Source organism: Penicillium alfredii (assembly GCF_028826965.1).
Source record: "Penicillium alfredii strain IBT 34128 chromosome Unknown utg000004l_segment0_segment0, whole genome shotgun sequence".
Classification (NCBI taxonomy): Eukaryota; Fungi; Ascomycota; class Eurotiomycetes; order Eurotiales; family Aspergillaceae; genus Penicillium; species Penicillium alfredii.
This window is the reverse complement of record NW_026622701.1, coordinates 1,282,375-1,297,151: the sequence shown is the minus strand read 5'-3', so window position 1 is coordinate 1,297,151 and position 14,777 is coordinate 1,282,375. Positions and strand designations below refer to the sequence as shown.

The window sequence follows — 14,777 nt, the reverse complement described above, 5'->3', positions numbered from 1 at the left end:
CCAGGGGAGTATCGGGCTGTGGGGCGTCCATAACCGCCAGGCCTGGTGTATAGACCTGGCCATTCACAATGGTGAGGTTGCTCATGGCAGAAGAGAATAACACAACTGCAGGTGCCACCGGTAGATACTCGAAAGACTAAGTGATCTTGCTTATGAGATTTATTCGATCTATATAATAAGGGATTCCCACTGCGCCAAGGGTTTCATCTCCGATGCTTCATTGATTTCATCTAGGCTAAATCCTGCCCAAGCCAGGATCCGGATCCTGCTTCTACAAGCAATCCATGTCCAGGAAGTGGAAACATCCTGAGCAATAAGTCATTTCTACCTACCCTATACTGTCGTTGGGCCTGGGGTCCTCTTCTGCACATGAACTTCGAAGTCTGTCGGTTTGACAAACCAGAAGTTTTCCGTGTGCCAGGCCTGTCTGAGAGGAACAAAGTCGAAAGCTCGTACGAGTCGAGGTATCAGTTTGGACATCTCCAGAATCGAAATGTGCTTTCCTAGACACGTTCGCGATCCCAGGCCGAACTATTATCAAGTATTGTCCGAGTCAGCAAAACCATCATAGGGTTTTTCTTAAGCGGGGAATACCCACTGGCATGTACATCTGGTTCATGACCTTTAGTTTCTCTGGTTCACTCTCTGCTTCAATCCATCGCTCCGGCCGGAAGGTCTTTGCGTCGGGAAACACCCGTTCATCATAGTGTGCAACCCAGGTATTGATGCCGACAACAGCACCAGCCGGGAAAAAACGACCACTAATCTCGGCACCCCCAGCAGGAACCTCTCTCCACATCGGCAGACCGGTGGCGCCATGCATTCGTAGAGCCTCCTTCATAACGGCCTGGAAATACGGCATCTCCTGGCTCTCCTTGAAAGTAACATCGGCACTGCAACGGCCCTGGGCACTGAAATCATCGATTTCCCGACGCAGTTTGCGAAGCACCTCACGATATTGCAGCAGATACCACATGATAGCCGACAGACTGATGGCCGTAGTATCGGACCCAGCGATGACATTGGACTGACCCATGATGAGCAGGTGGTAGTCGGTCACTTTCTCAGCGTTCTTGTCGCGAGCGATTATCATCTTTTCCACAAAGTCCTGGGTCTTGGTCTCTTCATCTCCTGCTTGATGTCCTAGACCCTTTTCTTCGTGCAGTCGGATCTTCTCCTGTACGAACCGGCTGATGAAGGCTTGCCCGCCGGGGCCGGACCATTTGAATCGGCTGAGGGGTCCGAAGAGTCGGGGATGCCATTCGGGATAGATCCCGACAAGTGTGCTGTATATCGTGATTTTTTCTATGGCTCCCATTGCCCCGTTGATGTCGTCGCCTCGGTTCAGGAACCCTGATATATACTGCAGTTAGGATTGGGCTCGTTGATTGACTGAAAATGCTGTCACACACCGAACCGCTCTCCGAATGTGATATTCCCAATCACATCAAATGCATAGCACTGGAACCAGTGACTTAGATTAAGAGGCTGTTGTCGATCCGCGAACTCGGTTAAGCGCTGCGTGAATAGCTGGGCGCAGTGATCTACAAAGGACTCATAGTGCACCAGCGAGCTCATCGAGTAGAGACTCGTGTACCGTTTTCTTGTATCAGCTGGTTCCCATAGTTAGTCGAGACTTGTACTAATCACAAACCGTCGGCAGTGAAATTCCTCTTCTCCCCCAGACAGAACAAACCATGTCTTTTGATATCTCGGTCCGCGAATACATTCCACTGCGCGGGATGTTTCCATCCATCATACCAGGCCGACTTGGCAAACCGTGACCCTGTCCCGTAGACGGTCTTGATGGCGGAGATGTCGCTGAGACTGTAGTGGTTGGGAGCGACACGCACCACTGGGCCATACTGTTGGTGTAGGCGGATATTTTCGTGCTCGAACTGGCCGCGGCGTACACGGTCGAAGTACCACAGCCTGCTTACGCGGGCCCAGAATGGACCGGGGATGCTCCTCAGCGGAGAGAAGAGGACTCGGCTGAGGCGTAGGAGGATGGGAAGTGCGATGAGAACCGAAAGTAAAATGGAGAGATGCATGGCTGGGGTGGCAATAAATGATGCCTGGCTATCTTGGCTGATCTTGCCCAGAATTCATCTCGGGGGACACAGAAGAAATAAGAGCCGTAAGCTGACCATGTCCCCACCTCTGCCGCTACCTTCCGGTGGGGGGAGCGCGTGGTTCTCCACTGGCAGATATCGGGTGTATATGAAGTGAAACCATACATTAATGGCCCGGGCAGCCTTATGAGAATACTCTAGTCTCCCAGATCTCAATTATTCTCAACATAGAGGACGTAAGAAGAGGTGGTTGCCCTCGATTCGATCAAAGAAACACCTTCAAAAGCATTGAATAAACAGAGAAGGAAAAAAAGAGAAATACATGGGTAAAACAACCAGTGTTTCGCCAGTTCGCCAAAATCAACACCATGTCACTCGACCAAATAAAGCGTCTCATGATGAACAGGTTGCTCTCCGAGTCCACATCCACATGGGAACATATCCTCACGACCGATCTCCCCACAAGCCCACAATGCCCATCGAGAACGCAGCTCCAGACAACCAAGCGCGCGCACGATGCAGCCGGCGCTCCTTGTCCATCTCGCGCTGGACCATCTCGCCGTTCACATCCTCCTCGGCCTCGACCACAACCAGGTCGTCATCCTTCTTAGCGGCCGACTTTGAGCACAGTGCCAGACCCGTGGCGTCTTGAACCGCGCCGCATGCCCACTGCTTAATGCCCACTTGGCGATTGAACCACAAGTCCAGGCCATAGGAGGCTAGGACCGTTGTCGCACCCATCCAGAGCAGATACGGGTGCTTGCGGCGTGCGGGCGAGATGCAGTAGGCGAAAGTCAGACAGGTGTTGGCGAGGCCGGCGAGATTGAGGGCATGTTTGCGGCCCAGTCGCTTCACTTCATTGAGGCTGCGGGAGGCGGTGGTCGAGGTGGGGAGGAGTTTGAGGGCGGGGACGGTGATGGCGGCGGTGGAGTATGAAAGGCCCTGTTAATAAGACGGTCGTGTTAGTATCTAAGAAGAGCAATTGCCATTTGGTCTCGTTGTCAAACGTACCGTGAGCAGGCCGAGGGAGACCGTCCCGACGAACTTGGTCACAGTGATGGGGCAGGCCATGCTGATCGGCGAATGCGCCAATATGGCCACGGGTCCTTGGAATGATGAAAGAAAACAGGGCAAGAATGCGATAGAGAAGGGTTTTGCGGTGCGAGACAGGGGAATTGCCCGAGGACGATGAGGAGGAAAATGAAGATGGCCGTGTCGATGGCCGTGACGTAGCGCCAATCACAAAGCGCCCGTTGCTCATGGCGTTCTGATCTACGTACATTTTGACATTTTATATTCTGGTGATAATACTATGACTATTTCTACTGGATATTTCTATTTAATATAAATCTACTCTTTATTTATTTTCCACTTTCTGTGTTCGCAAATACGGGCATTAGCTATTGCTAGCAACCCGGCCATGGAAGATCGGCCCGATCCAATTGTTGCGCTTTCATTTTTATTTCTCTCTATAAGTAAACCCATGGACTTTAATCTATCAATCAATCTGTCAGAACAGACAAGCAGAGAAACCTCGTGGTTGCTCCGGAAGTTATGCGCCCGCATAACCACCGCGCCGAAGCCGAGGTTCAACCGCGGCTGTGGGGAAAAGGCGACGGCGCATCTTGACCTCTCTACCCCATCGCCCATAAACACTCCCCGCATTCCCCATTGAAGATTGTAAAATACCTCATCTTGCACTATGCCTCTTTCACAGGTGGAGTATATGAGCGATGTCTGGAAAGATGATCTCTTCGGTAAGTTGTGCTTTTTGCGCCAGGCAACGCCATGCTGAATGTCTCTGCAGCGAACAAGGTTGTCTTTTGCACGGGCGGCGCCGGCACTATTTGCAGTGCCCAGGTCCGCGCTCTAGTCCACCTTGGGGCCAATGCATGTATCGTTGGTCGTAATGTCGAGAGAACCGAGAAAGTCGCCCAGGACATTGCCACGGCCCGGAAAGGAGCTAAAGTTATCGGCGTTGGCGCCGTGGATGTCCGCAAGTTGGACAATCTGAAAGATGCAGTCGATCGATGTGTCCGGGAACTGGGCGGCATTGATTTTGTCATGTATGGCCAAGGAATTTACTATTCTATTGCACTGCTATTCTTGATGCTGACATGTCTTGCAGTGCGGGAGCAGCGGGCAACTTCCTCGCCTCGATCGAGCAGTTGTCTGTCAATGCATTCAAGTCGGTTATGGATATTGATATCCTGGGCTCCTATAACACCCTCAAGGCGACCCTCCCGTATCTGACCGAGTCTGCCGCTAAGCACCGAATGGACTCAGAAACCCGTGAGTAAACCAGACTCCCATGATCTTAGAGCCGACCCTGACTATTCTTTAGTCAAGCCATCTCCGGCCGGCACCGGTGGAAGAATCATTTTTGTCAGCGCCACGATTCACTACCGGGGCATGCCCTTCCAATCCCATGTGTCGGTTGCCAAAGCCGGCATCGACGCGCTATCTCACAGCGTCGCTATCGAATACGGCCCCCGAGGAGTCACTTCTAATATCATTTCGCCTGGTCCTGTTGCCCAGACGGAGGTGAGTTTTAATCTATATAAGACAATCCCTAGTCTTTCCAGGGGATTTGTGCTCACCATGTCGTTCAGGGAATGGACCGCTTGCTGCCCTCGGACGCCAAGGCGGCATACATCAAAGCCCAACCGTTAGGACGCCTTGGACATGTCCGCGATATCGCCGATGCCACTGTGTATCTCTTTTCGGACACGGGGAGCTATGTGACCGGCCAGGTGCTTGTTGGTAAGTGTACAACGCCCCTAGCATCATCTCAGAAGCTGATTTTGTTTTTCAACTTTAGTGGACGGCGCGAACTGGCGCATGTCGGCGGGTGGCGCATCCGGCGGAAAATTGTCCTACCCGGACTTCCTTCTTTCAGGTCAGGATGTGCCCAACGTGACGGGCAAGAAGTCCAAGCTTTGAGCGGGATCGCCGAGGATCGTTGGCAGTCGACGATAGACGGAGGCTTGCAATTATTTCAAATTTTAGCTTTACAGTGTGAATCCGCAAGTATACATTCGGAGTCATCGATGAGGCTCTACCGGTGCTCAGCCTCTCATATTGTCGAATTTCTTTTGTCTATCTGGTTGTAGCACCTGTTTTTTTTTTTTTTTTTTTTTTTTTTTTTTGGCCTATTTCATGATACTCTTCAAGGCGCGAGGGATCCACAATTGGACCATTCTCTACTGCCCAGGTTTATACCAACAAAGTCTTTACTTCCCCTTTACAATTCCATTGTTTGATCTAAAAATGGATGCCTGGAAGACAGAATGCAAATAACGAATTATCCAACAACGGCGCAACCCCGGATGAATCTATCTAAGTCACCTCTCCCAACGCATTTTATAACTTCCTCCATTCAACTGAAAATTCTTCATTGCTAGACAGCCACAGCTTCTGGCGTTTCCGTGACAAGAATTCACTGAGAATTGGATGGATTAGTAAATTAGTTATATGGGCTTTGTTTCCAATATTCATTGTGGTTGGAGCGTTTCATAGATACCCCGAATAAAGACAATAGACAAAGACACAATTCCATTCAAAGCATCCTGAGACGTGCCTTTCTTTCATCTTATTGTGCCATCGACTTGAAAGGCCGTAGACTCGAGAGCTCATTTATAGACTCTTTATTGTCCCAATTGACTCTTCTCCCAATAGACACTTGTCAGTAGACGAAGACAGCCCATGAAAATATATTTGGGAGGCCAGCCCACGAGTAACTTCTCTTCCCCATTCACCCTTTCTTATAATTCTACACCATCGCCATGTCTTTCCCTTCCTCTTTCTCTAGCACTTACTCTTCGCTCTCGTCGGCTGAGCTGACGCCGTCCCCGAGCCCTGGGCCGTCAACCACCCGCCAGTCAGCCGTATCTGAGACTCCTCGTAACCAGCTGGTCCGGTACGAGGATGCCCCAGACAAGAAGAATTCAGACCCAAGTTGGATCCAGAAGGGACTGCTGGTGATGGACCTCGCCAAAGAGAAGGAGATCAACCGCAAGCTGGAGTATCAGGTCCAGCAACAAGAGGAGACCATCAGCGACCTGAGCAGCGACATATTCGTGCACAAAGAAGCACTGGCCGACAGTGAGGCCCAGAGCGAAGCCAACAGAGCCGCGGCACAGCGCCTGCGAACAGCCCTCATTCGCCAGGGAAAACAAGCCGAGATGAGCGAAAGCTACACCGGGGAGGTCGAGCTCCGATGCAGCGAGCTCGAGATCGCCAACCAAAGCGTGCGCCAGGTCTCGGCAGATCGTGAGAAAGTCCTCAACCGCCAAATTCACCACATGGAGGACCGCGTGCAGGAGCTTGAGCAAGCCGCCACCGAGTCATCGAACGATCTGCGCCTGTATCAGGGCCAGATCAAACGCGACACTGAGCACTGGTTCAATCTGCGACGGGCCATCGAAGCTAGCAACCCCGGCGAGCAAGAAAAGGTCGGCCTCCTGAACGACGGCATGGCTCGCACAATGCAACTCGTCGACCGCGCCGAGGCCATGTGCCGAACGATCATGCAGCAGCAGACCGGGTTCCACCGCGCTGAGGTGGATGTGAGGCGCGCGATGACCGCAGGTCAACGCCTAAGCTCTCACCTGGGTCTGACCCAGCCCCCAGATGCGAAGGACATGTCAAGCGACAAAGACACGATGGACGGTGTATCTTCGTTCAAAGACGACGCGCCGAATGATAATGACACCATCATGCGCAGCACCACGCTGTCGGTAGCATCGGAGCCATACAGCCCGATGCTCACGGAGATGCACCTGCCTGCTAATCCTGGCCCGGATTTCATGGAAGGTGTCAAACCAACCGGTCCCGGCGTGTCCTGGGTCCAAGGAGTCTGGCCACCGATTCCGCCCCCTTCGCCCGTGAGCTCGGTCGATTCGGTTTGGGATGGGGATACCGCCGTGATCAGCTGCCCGCCAAGCACCCGGCTTCCGCCCCGAAAGCGCGCCCGGTACATCATGGCATCCGATGAGAGTTCCTCGTCCGATGATAGTGACTTGTTCGATTTGGATGACCTGCCCATGCCGACCTTCAAGCGCATGAAGGTGTGCGGTGGCTGTGGACGGCCCGACCAAGTCCCGCCGTACGAGATCCCCGTGCGGACAGTGGAGATGGCAGACGCCCCCATCATGGAGCCTGAGACTGGCACGTTTAGCTCGATTCCGAAAGCCGCCGCCGATCCCCAACCCACCCCGGCACCACAGAATGTTGGATATCTTCCGTCGTCCGATTCGCCGCCGGCATTGAAACCTGCTCGGTCCAACAGCAGCGTCCAGATGACACCCCCTTTCGTGGTCTATGCCGTCCATCCCGAGCCACCGCGGCCCAAGGATTCGTCGATGGTCTCACAGGGGACGCAAGTGAGCGACCGCCAAGCCCGTTGGGACCTCTCCATCGAAGCTGGCGAATTGCCCATTCGATCCGTCCAGACGCAGACCGACAAGCCGCCGGTTCGGAATCAAGGCACCCAGACGGACAGAGGACGCGTCTCCCGTTCCAGAGAAAAACGGAAGACAGCGATGCGAATAGACAAACACAAGACAAGCCGACCACGTCCACGGCCACGTCCACTCATGCGACCTCAGCGAGCGCTGGAGCCAAAGCGGTATTCGATGCCGGGAAAGTGGCCACTGAGTCCAGTTCCCGAGGATGCAGCTCATGGATCAGACATGGCAGAAGCTCCTCGCCACTCGGGAAGCACCATGCATGGAATTCTCGACAGCTACCAGCAGGTCCACCACGGGGTGGTGACTTGGCTGACTCGGTTGCTCCAGATGCAGCCGCGAGAGATGATCTGCAGCGTGGTTGGTCTGGCGGCGTTGTTGTACTTGTGGCATGGTTACCGCGTTCATCGCCACTGGATGCTGGTGAACGAGATCCCCCGGGGTGTGGTGGAGGGGCTGCGCAACCGGCCCATGTCTGATTCCGGTATGGTCGAATCGATCACCTTCGGCCTGACGACGGCGTTTAATGTCGACCGCTCAACTCTGGGCTGAGGGTGAAATTGTTTATATGGGGTGTTTTGTTGTTTTCGTTGTTTCGATAGAAAACTGTGGGATTTGTTAATGTACAGTCGCGGGGAGAGTGTATGAGCCTGCGAAAACACAATTCCCACAGTGTCAATGAATGAATGCATGGATTTGACCACCATCGATGCCACTATCGAGTGGATATAGAGATATCCCTTGGACGTGGTAAGATGTAGAACTGTCAGTTTTAGCGCCTTCCCTAAAATAGACAAAACACCAACCAATAGAACGGCAATACTGTTTGATACCAGTTGATACCTGCTGTACGCCACATTGGCGCACTAAATGTATAGTAAGCCGGTATTGTGATGTATCCGCCAATGGTGGATTGCATGCCACGCATCTGCTGGCGTCATCACCTCCACCGGGATCGACTCCCCTTAGACGCTTGACGCACCCCCTCTTAACTAACTCTAAGAAGAATATCTTCTTCTTTCAACTTGGAATCCTCCAGCCTTCTCTATTTTGCCGATACCATTCTCGTCCTTGACGTCCGCTCTTTACCATACTCAAATCTTCAAATATGTTTCTTCGCTCTATGCTACTGGGTGGCGCTGCTGCCCTCGGCGCCAGCGCTGTCCTGGTCGTTCCCGAGATGGAGCCTAAGGTCGACGCCGTCAAAGATGGCTTCATGAATGTCCATCCGATGCTGCTGGCAGATGCCCAGCAGGCAGTGGTTGACCTGCCCTGTACCGAATGTCCATTTCGAGAAGTTGATGAGAAGGGCACTGTCAGCTGGACTGATGGCATACCCTCAACCTTGGTATGTCTCCCCTGGTTGCATAGTTTCATAGGTCGGCGACAGACTGCTAACACCCCGCAGATGCTGGATTTCTCTGTCGTTGATAACCGTCTGCTGGCCAACGGTCGCCAAATCTTCCCTCCCGGCCCTGCCTCTCCCATCCTGGCTGTTCAACAACGGGTAGATGGCAAGGACTCTGACCCCATTCCCGTTGGCTATGCTCTTCAGACCGGTGTCATGGCCGCCAAATCCGATGAGCCTGATGTGAAGATGGCTGAGGTTCGCTTCACTGTCTTCAACCTGGAGGGCCAGCCTGTTCCCGTTGATACGGTGGCAATTACTGTCATTCAAGACGCCCAGGGGCTGCTCTTGATTGCCCGCGCTGAAATTGAAAAGACAGCTCCTCCCTCGGGCAGTATCTCGTGGAAGGATTGCCAGGGCAAGGGCAAGGCCAAGTGCATGCAGGAGTTGATGGTTGCTCGTGTGCAGGGCCTGCTGACAGCTGCCAAGGCACGGGTGATGGGTATGGCATCTGGCCGCAAGCCTTGCCACGGAAAGCACAAGGGCAAGGGCAAGCACATGATGGGACACCATGGCCACAAGGATGCGATTGCTGCTGCTCTTTTCCCTGGGCTCGAGGGCGAGGGTTTCAAGCACGGCGACCACCCTCACCACCCTCACCACCCCCACCACATGCACCGTGGTGCCTTTGCCCGTGCCTTCTCTCGTATGGTGCGATTCATTGTTGTCCCGGCTGTTCTGGGTGTCCTAGCTGGTTTGACGGCCAGTGCCGTTGGCATGCTGATCGGACAGCTCGTGGTTTCCCTCTGGCAGCGCTACCGGGGCACCAAGCCCCAGGAGCACCGGGCTGCCTGGGAAGATGGTGATGCGTGCGAGAAGCAGGGTCTGATGACCGAGCCTGAGGATGTGCTTCCCGTGTACACCGAGGAGCCTTCAGAGACCCGAGTGTCGACAGACAAGACCTAAGGCTTCTGTGACTCTTGATTTAATGACACTGTCTCCTGTATCGGGCGACACAGCGAATTTATTGCGACTAGTCAGGTTACCAGAAACATGACAAGCTCACCCGGTGTTAGGATGTTTTTTTTTTATTTAGCCGAGAATGCATTCATTCTCTGGCTTGCTTTCATTTTCATGGCCTTTGTCTTCTATGGTCTGTTTTCTTTTCACCTACCTCTGATATCAAGCTTGTACAGCGAATTTCCTTTAATCAAGTCTGTTTTAAGTCATTATCTCTTGAGTCGTAGTGTAGACATCAACAGTCCAGGACATAAGATCTCGACCACGGTTCGGGAGGCAAATACAACTTAGGATCTACACCACAGACTTGGTAGCCATTCTGTCATTCAATTAGTCTTTCTTATGGTTATTCTACAAGTTGCTGAAGAATAGATGTCTCCCCGGTACAGTCAGTGTAAGGCTGAGCGGGGTGCACGTGACGACAGGCATCACCACGCTTCCCCCTCTGTGATCCATTCAACACCCACCCGCCGCATGTCCCCGTGCTGCAGGCCCAGTGCTCGGCCAAACATGATTTGGGCTATACAATGACCTTCCAGCTTCTGTTTTCATCCAGTACGGCTTTGCATCTTCCGTACCCGGACCCACTTGACATCTGAGCTTCGCAGCTCTAGCTCCGACATCATCGGATAGCCGTGCGCTCTCAAGACGTTCTCAACCCCCAATCCCACCCATACTTCCCACCATGCTACAGTGGAATTCATTCGTGCAAAAGGCTCAGTCCCTGATTGACCCAGCCAACTTCAACATCCCCGCCCTCTCCTCATCCGACCATAATCCCTCCAAGGCTTCGTTATTCCGCCAACAATTCCGCCTGCCCGACTCGCAGAACCCCCTCCAGGAGATTACTGCCGACCTTGTCCTTCCCCTACCAAACTCATCGGGAACTCAAGGCGATCGTCGGGTGGACCGGGCAGGTGCTCGCTACACTGGGCGTCTACACCTGAGTGAACGATTCATCTGCTTCTCCACCCAGCCGACGAGCTTCTTACCTTCCGCAAGCCTAACTGCCTCTACCAACTGGACCGGGCAGACACATGGGACAGGCCCGTCTGGAAATGGCTTCACCCTCCCCCTTTCCTGTATCCGGCGGGTGGAACGCCTCCACAGCGCCAGTCATGTGTTCTCTCTGGCACTGACGACGTGGAATGGCCTGCTAAGCAAGCAGCAAGAACCTAATTTTGTGCCTCAGCGCCTCATTATCCAGCTCGTCGGTAGCAGACAGTCCTCTGAACGGTTCTGCGACTGTCTCAAGAAGGGCTTGCGGGAAGGCATGAAAGAAGTGGATAACTTGCGGCTTGTTGTCTCGGATTGCTACTCGGAATATCTGCTATCGGGTGCCAAGGGGAAGTCTCAGGAAGGGAATGAGGCGGACGCTCGTCAGCCACCAGATGCTGGACTGGGCATGATTTTCCGTTACCCTGGCGATGCGCGCAAGCTTCGGGATCGCAGTAAGATGCGACTGTGGGGCGAATACTTCCGAGGTGAGAACATCCTGCGATACTGTGCTATGACCCATTAACTAACATTATTATTTTAGAAAATGGTCGCAATACTACCCTTGTTCGCCAGCCCACTTTTCACAAGTTGATTCGTGTCGGTCTACCGAATCGTTTACGTGGAGAGATCTGGGAACTCACGTCTGGCTCTCTTTTCCTTCGGTTACGATCACCCAATTTGTATCAGGAGACTCTAGCCCAATTTCAGGGCCAAGAGTCCCTTGCCATTGATGAGATTGAAAAAGACTTGAACCGGAGCTTACCAGAATACCCTGGCTTCCAAAGTGAGGAGGGTATTGGACGTTTGCGACGGGTCCTCACGGCCTACAGTTGGATCAATGCCGAAATTGGTTACTGCCAGGCCATGAATATCGTCGTTGCAGCATTATTGATGTTCGCCAACCTCAATGTCATTCCAGAAAACAAATGCTAATGTCGACCTAGATATATGTCTGAGGCCCAGGCCTTCTCTCTTCTGTCTGTGCTATGTGACCGTCTTCTACCCGGTTACTATTCCACGACTATGTATGGCACACTGCTTGATCAAAAGGTCTTCGAATCCCTCGTGGAGAAAACCATGCCTGTCCTATGGGATCACCTCGGCAAATTCGATGTACAACTCTCCGTTGTGTCATTGCCGTGGTTTCTTTCCTTGTACATCAACTCTATGCCGCTTGTCTTTGCCTTCCGTGTATTGGATGTTTTCTTCCTGGAAGGACCCAAGGTTCTTTTCCAAGTTGGTCTTGCCATTCTTCGGGTCAATGGCGAGGAGCTTCTCGATGTCCAAGATGATGGATCGTTTATTTCCGTGCTGAAGTCATACTTCTCACGCTTGGATGAATCTGCCCACCCCCGATCAGAAAATCCCAAGCTGAGAGCCATCACTCGGTTTCAAGAACTGATGGTGGTGGCTTTCAAAGAATTCTCAGGCATTACCCACAGCACGATCACTGAGCAGCGCGAAAAGCACAAGGATGCTGTGTTGGAGAACATTGAAAACTTTGCCAAGCGCACTTCTATCCGCAACCTTGGACCCGAGAGCAAGCGCCTAAGTGTGGACGATCTGGGAACTATTTACGACCGCTTTTACGAAACCCTATATCAATGGCAACAGCACCAGAGGCTTATTGAGGAGGAGAGGAAGCGACAAGAGAAGAAGAAATCCGAGCGTCTATCGATCCTTGCACCTACCGAGAGCGAAGTCGGCCGGGTTGGTCTCGGGCCCAGCCCTACACATATGGACTATGAGGCCTTCCGAGAGTTTTTGGCGGCCACATCGAAGTGGGCAGCTGGTGACTCGCCCGCCCCCTCCAGAAAAAATTACCCGGGTGACCAGGGTTATCACAGCCAGAAGGGCTCCACCAAGTCGCTCTTGTGGGCAAATCGCCGACTGCCAGCGGACCATGAATTCATGCAACGCCTCTACCGCAAGTGGGCTACCGATCCTACCGAGGGATTGAGCCTGCAAAATGTCGTGAATGGCCTGGCGCGCCTCAAGGGGTCGCCAGATATCATGAACAACATCAACTACTTCTTTGATCTCTACGATGACAGCGGCAGTGGCGAGGTTGACCGCGAGGGGATTCTCAAAATGTCAGAGGCGCTGCTGTTTCTTTCCCGCCGAGGGTTCGAGGGAACCATCAGTGCTCCTACTCAGTCATTGGAGGATTTGAATGGACCCCGCGATCGTGAGCACGCCGAGCAAAACCGACTCACCGCTGATGAGAGATTCCTTGGAAGTGTCAGCGCGTTCATTCGTCGTTGTTTTGAATATGCCGATCCCAGCCATCCGCAGAACCAGGGCACTGCCAAGAACAATGTTACAGAGGCAGCGGAAAAACTGGACTCGTTTGCTATCGGCGGTGACGACGACGAAGACCTGATCGATGTGGATGGGGATTCTAAGTCCAACAAATCGCCGGTGTCAGAAGCATCGCCCCGGCCAGCCAAGTCCAACAACCCCAACGCGACTACTCGAGGACAGAACCGGCAGGCATCCGAGTCTGCTAACCCAGCCCTCGACCCCAACAACCCTCTTCACATCACTCTCCCCACGTTCCGAATGGTTGTGTTGGCCGACGAACTCTTGGAGCAGTTCTTTGAATCTTATTTCCCGCAATCCTTCCATCTTTCTGACCATCCGCACCCGGCCGCTCTTGCCGCCTCCTCTTCGCTCTCGTCCAACCTGACGACCTTCTCCAACCTTGGCAGCCTCCGATCACCCCAGCTCGGCGCCGCCTCGGGTGTCTCTGTTGCCGGCGCCTCCGGGGGTATCGTGCCCCCCGGCAAGGGCCTGCGTGGCGTCCTCGACAACATCGTCACCGACGGTATCCGCATGGCGGCCGAAGTCAAGAAAAGATGGACGACGCCCAGCGCGAGCTCGAGCGCAACGCTCTTGGTCGCGACGAAGACGACGATGAGGAGGACGAGGAAGACTACCCCCGCCGTGCTGACGCTAGCGCCGCCGCCATGGCCGGCGGAATTGGCAGTTGGGGCGCTGGCGCATACGGCGCCGACCCCGAGCGCCGCAGTGTCCGCGAGGCGGACCGAGACTTGTTGGAAGGCGCCGAGGTGGTCAGCGTTCGCGGCAAGGACGAGTCATCGTCTCTGCTGGAAGGCAATGAAGACTCCGAACTACCAGCGAACAAGGCCGTTGGTAGTCCTACCGACCACTCCGGGGGCAATTCCTCATCGAACCACGATGTTGAGGTTGTTAGCAAGGTCGTCGAGTTTGACTCATGATAATATCCCGTGTGCCCTATCTCTGGTTTTTTGTGTCATTTCTTCTGCGTTTTTTTTTTTTTTTTTTTTTTTGGTCATATGGGTCTCCTTGCCCTCCTATCCCCGCTGCCCCTTTTTTTCTGTGTGCTCTGCTTGGGTTCTTTAGCTATGACATCGTGCCAATTATTTTTTTCGTCTGCATTTCGATGCATTACACCTTTGTTGTCTCTGACTTTGGTTCGTTTTGCTTGTGGGCTGGGTTCGTTGGCAGAAGCTAGATGCGATCAATGGTCTTGTCCATAGAAATCCCCTGGAAATATATCAAACAGGCGTCGAGGTACCGAGATGGTGTTTATACATTCTGATTGCGGATTTTTTTCTTCTCCCCCTCCCCACCTTCCTTCTAAAGCATTCTTATTATCGATTTAGAAAAAAAATCAAGTTCTCAAGAGTGTACATAGGATGGGAGCTACTGTTTACGCTGCAATGGATAAAATCGAGAGCAAGAGAAAAGAAATGAAGAAATCGAAATCGGAGAATCATCATGGTCATGGCAGAATGACACTGTCTATGTACAACATAATCATCAGAGTAAAAAAAAAGTATTGAGACATGTCCTTTGCAAGAAGAAGCATGCCTTTTCACCCAG

The 14,777-nt window shown here is 52.9% G+C and overlaps 6 protein-coding genes across 6 annotated transcripts; 4 read left to right on the top strand and 2 right to left on the bottom strand.

Moving 5' to 3' along the window:
• Window positions 1–333: 333 nt before the first annotated feature.
• On the bottom strand, window positions 334–2,051 carry NUU61_002148 (cytochrome P450; the record flags this gene model as incomplete). Its single annotated transcript, XM_056652730.1, has 4 exons — window positions 334–531; window positions 599–1,353; window positions 1,413–1,613; window positions 1,655–2,051. 4 exons carry the CDS (start codon window positions 2,049–2,051, stop codon window positions 334–336), a joined length of 1,551 nt encoding a protein of 516 aa, XP_056513797.1.
• A 465-nt stretch (window positions 2,052–2,516) lies between these two features.
• NUU61_002147 (uncharacterized protein) lies at window positions 2,517–3,143 on the bottom strand (the record flags this gene model as incomplete). The annotated part of the gene is made up of 2 exons (XM_056652729.1): window positions 2,517–3,014; window positions 3,084–3,143. 2 exons carry the CDS (start codon window positions 3,141–3,143, stop codon window positions 2,517–2,519), a joined length of 558 nt encoding a protein of 185 aa, XP_056513796.1.
• Window positions 3,144–3,774: 631 nt separating this feature from the next.
• On the top strand, window positions 3,775–5,015 carry NUU61_002146 (SDR family oxidoreductase; the record flags this gene model as incomplete). Its single annotated transcript, XM_056652728.1, has 6 exons — window positions 3,775–3,829; window positions 3,880–4,138; window positions 4,201–4,364; window positions 4,417–4,616; window positions 4,685–4,835; window positions 4,894–5,015. The coding sequence occupies 6 exons, from the start codon at window positions 3,775–3,777 to the stop codon at window positions 5,013–5,015; spliced, it is 951 nt and encodes a 316-aa protein (XP_056513795.1).
• Window positions 5,016–5,857: 842 nt separating this feature from the next.
• Window positions 5,858–8,092, top strand: NUU61_002145 (uncharacterized protein; the record flags this gene model as incomplete). Its single annotated transcript, XM_056652727.1, has 1 exon — window positions 5,858–8,092. The coding sequence occupies one exon, from the start codon at window positions 5,858–5,860 to the stop codon at window positions 8,090–8,092; it is 2,235 nt and encodes a 744-aa protein (XP_056513794.1).
• Window positions 8,093–8,648: 556 nt separating this feature from the next.
• On the top strand, window positions 8,649–9,854 carry NUU61_002144 (uncharacterized protein; the record flags this gene model as incomplete). The annotated part of the gene is made up of 2 exons (XM_056652726.1): window positions 8,649–8,888; window positions 8,949–9,854. 2 exons carry the CDS (start codon window positions 8,649–8,651, stop codon window positions 9,852–9,854), a joined length of 1,146 nt encoding a protein of 381 aa, XP_056513793.1.
• Window positions 9,855–10,593: 739 nt separating this feature from the next.
• Window positions 10,594–14,149, top strand: NUU61_002143 (GTPase-activating protein; the record flags this gene model as incomplete). Its single annotated transcript, XM_056652725.1, has 4 exons — window positions 10,594–11,392; window positions 11,449–11,800; window positions 11,852–13,754; window positions 13,781–14,149. 4 exons carry the CDS (start codon window positions 10,594–10,596, stop codon window positions 14,147–14,149), a joined length of 3,423 nt encoding a protein of 1,140 aa, XP_056513792.1.
• Between the last annotated feature and the right edge of the window lie 628 nt (window positions 14,150–14,777).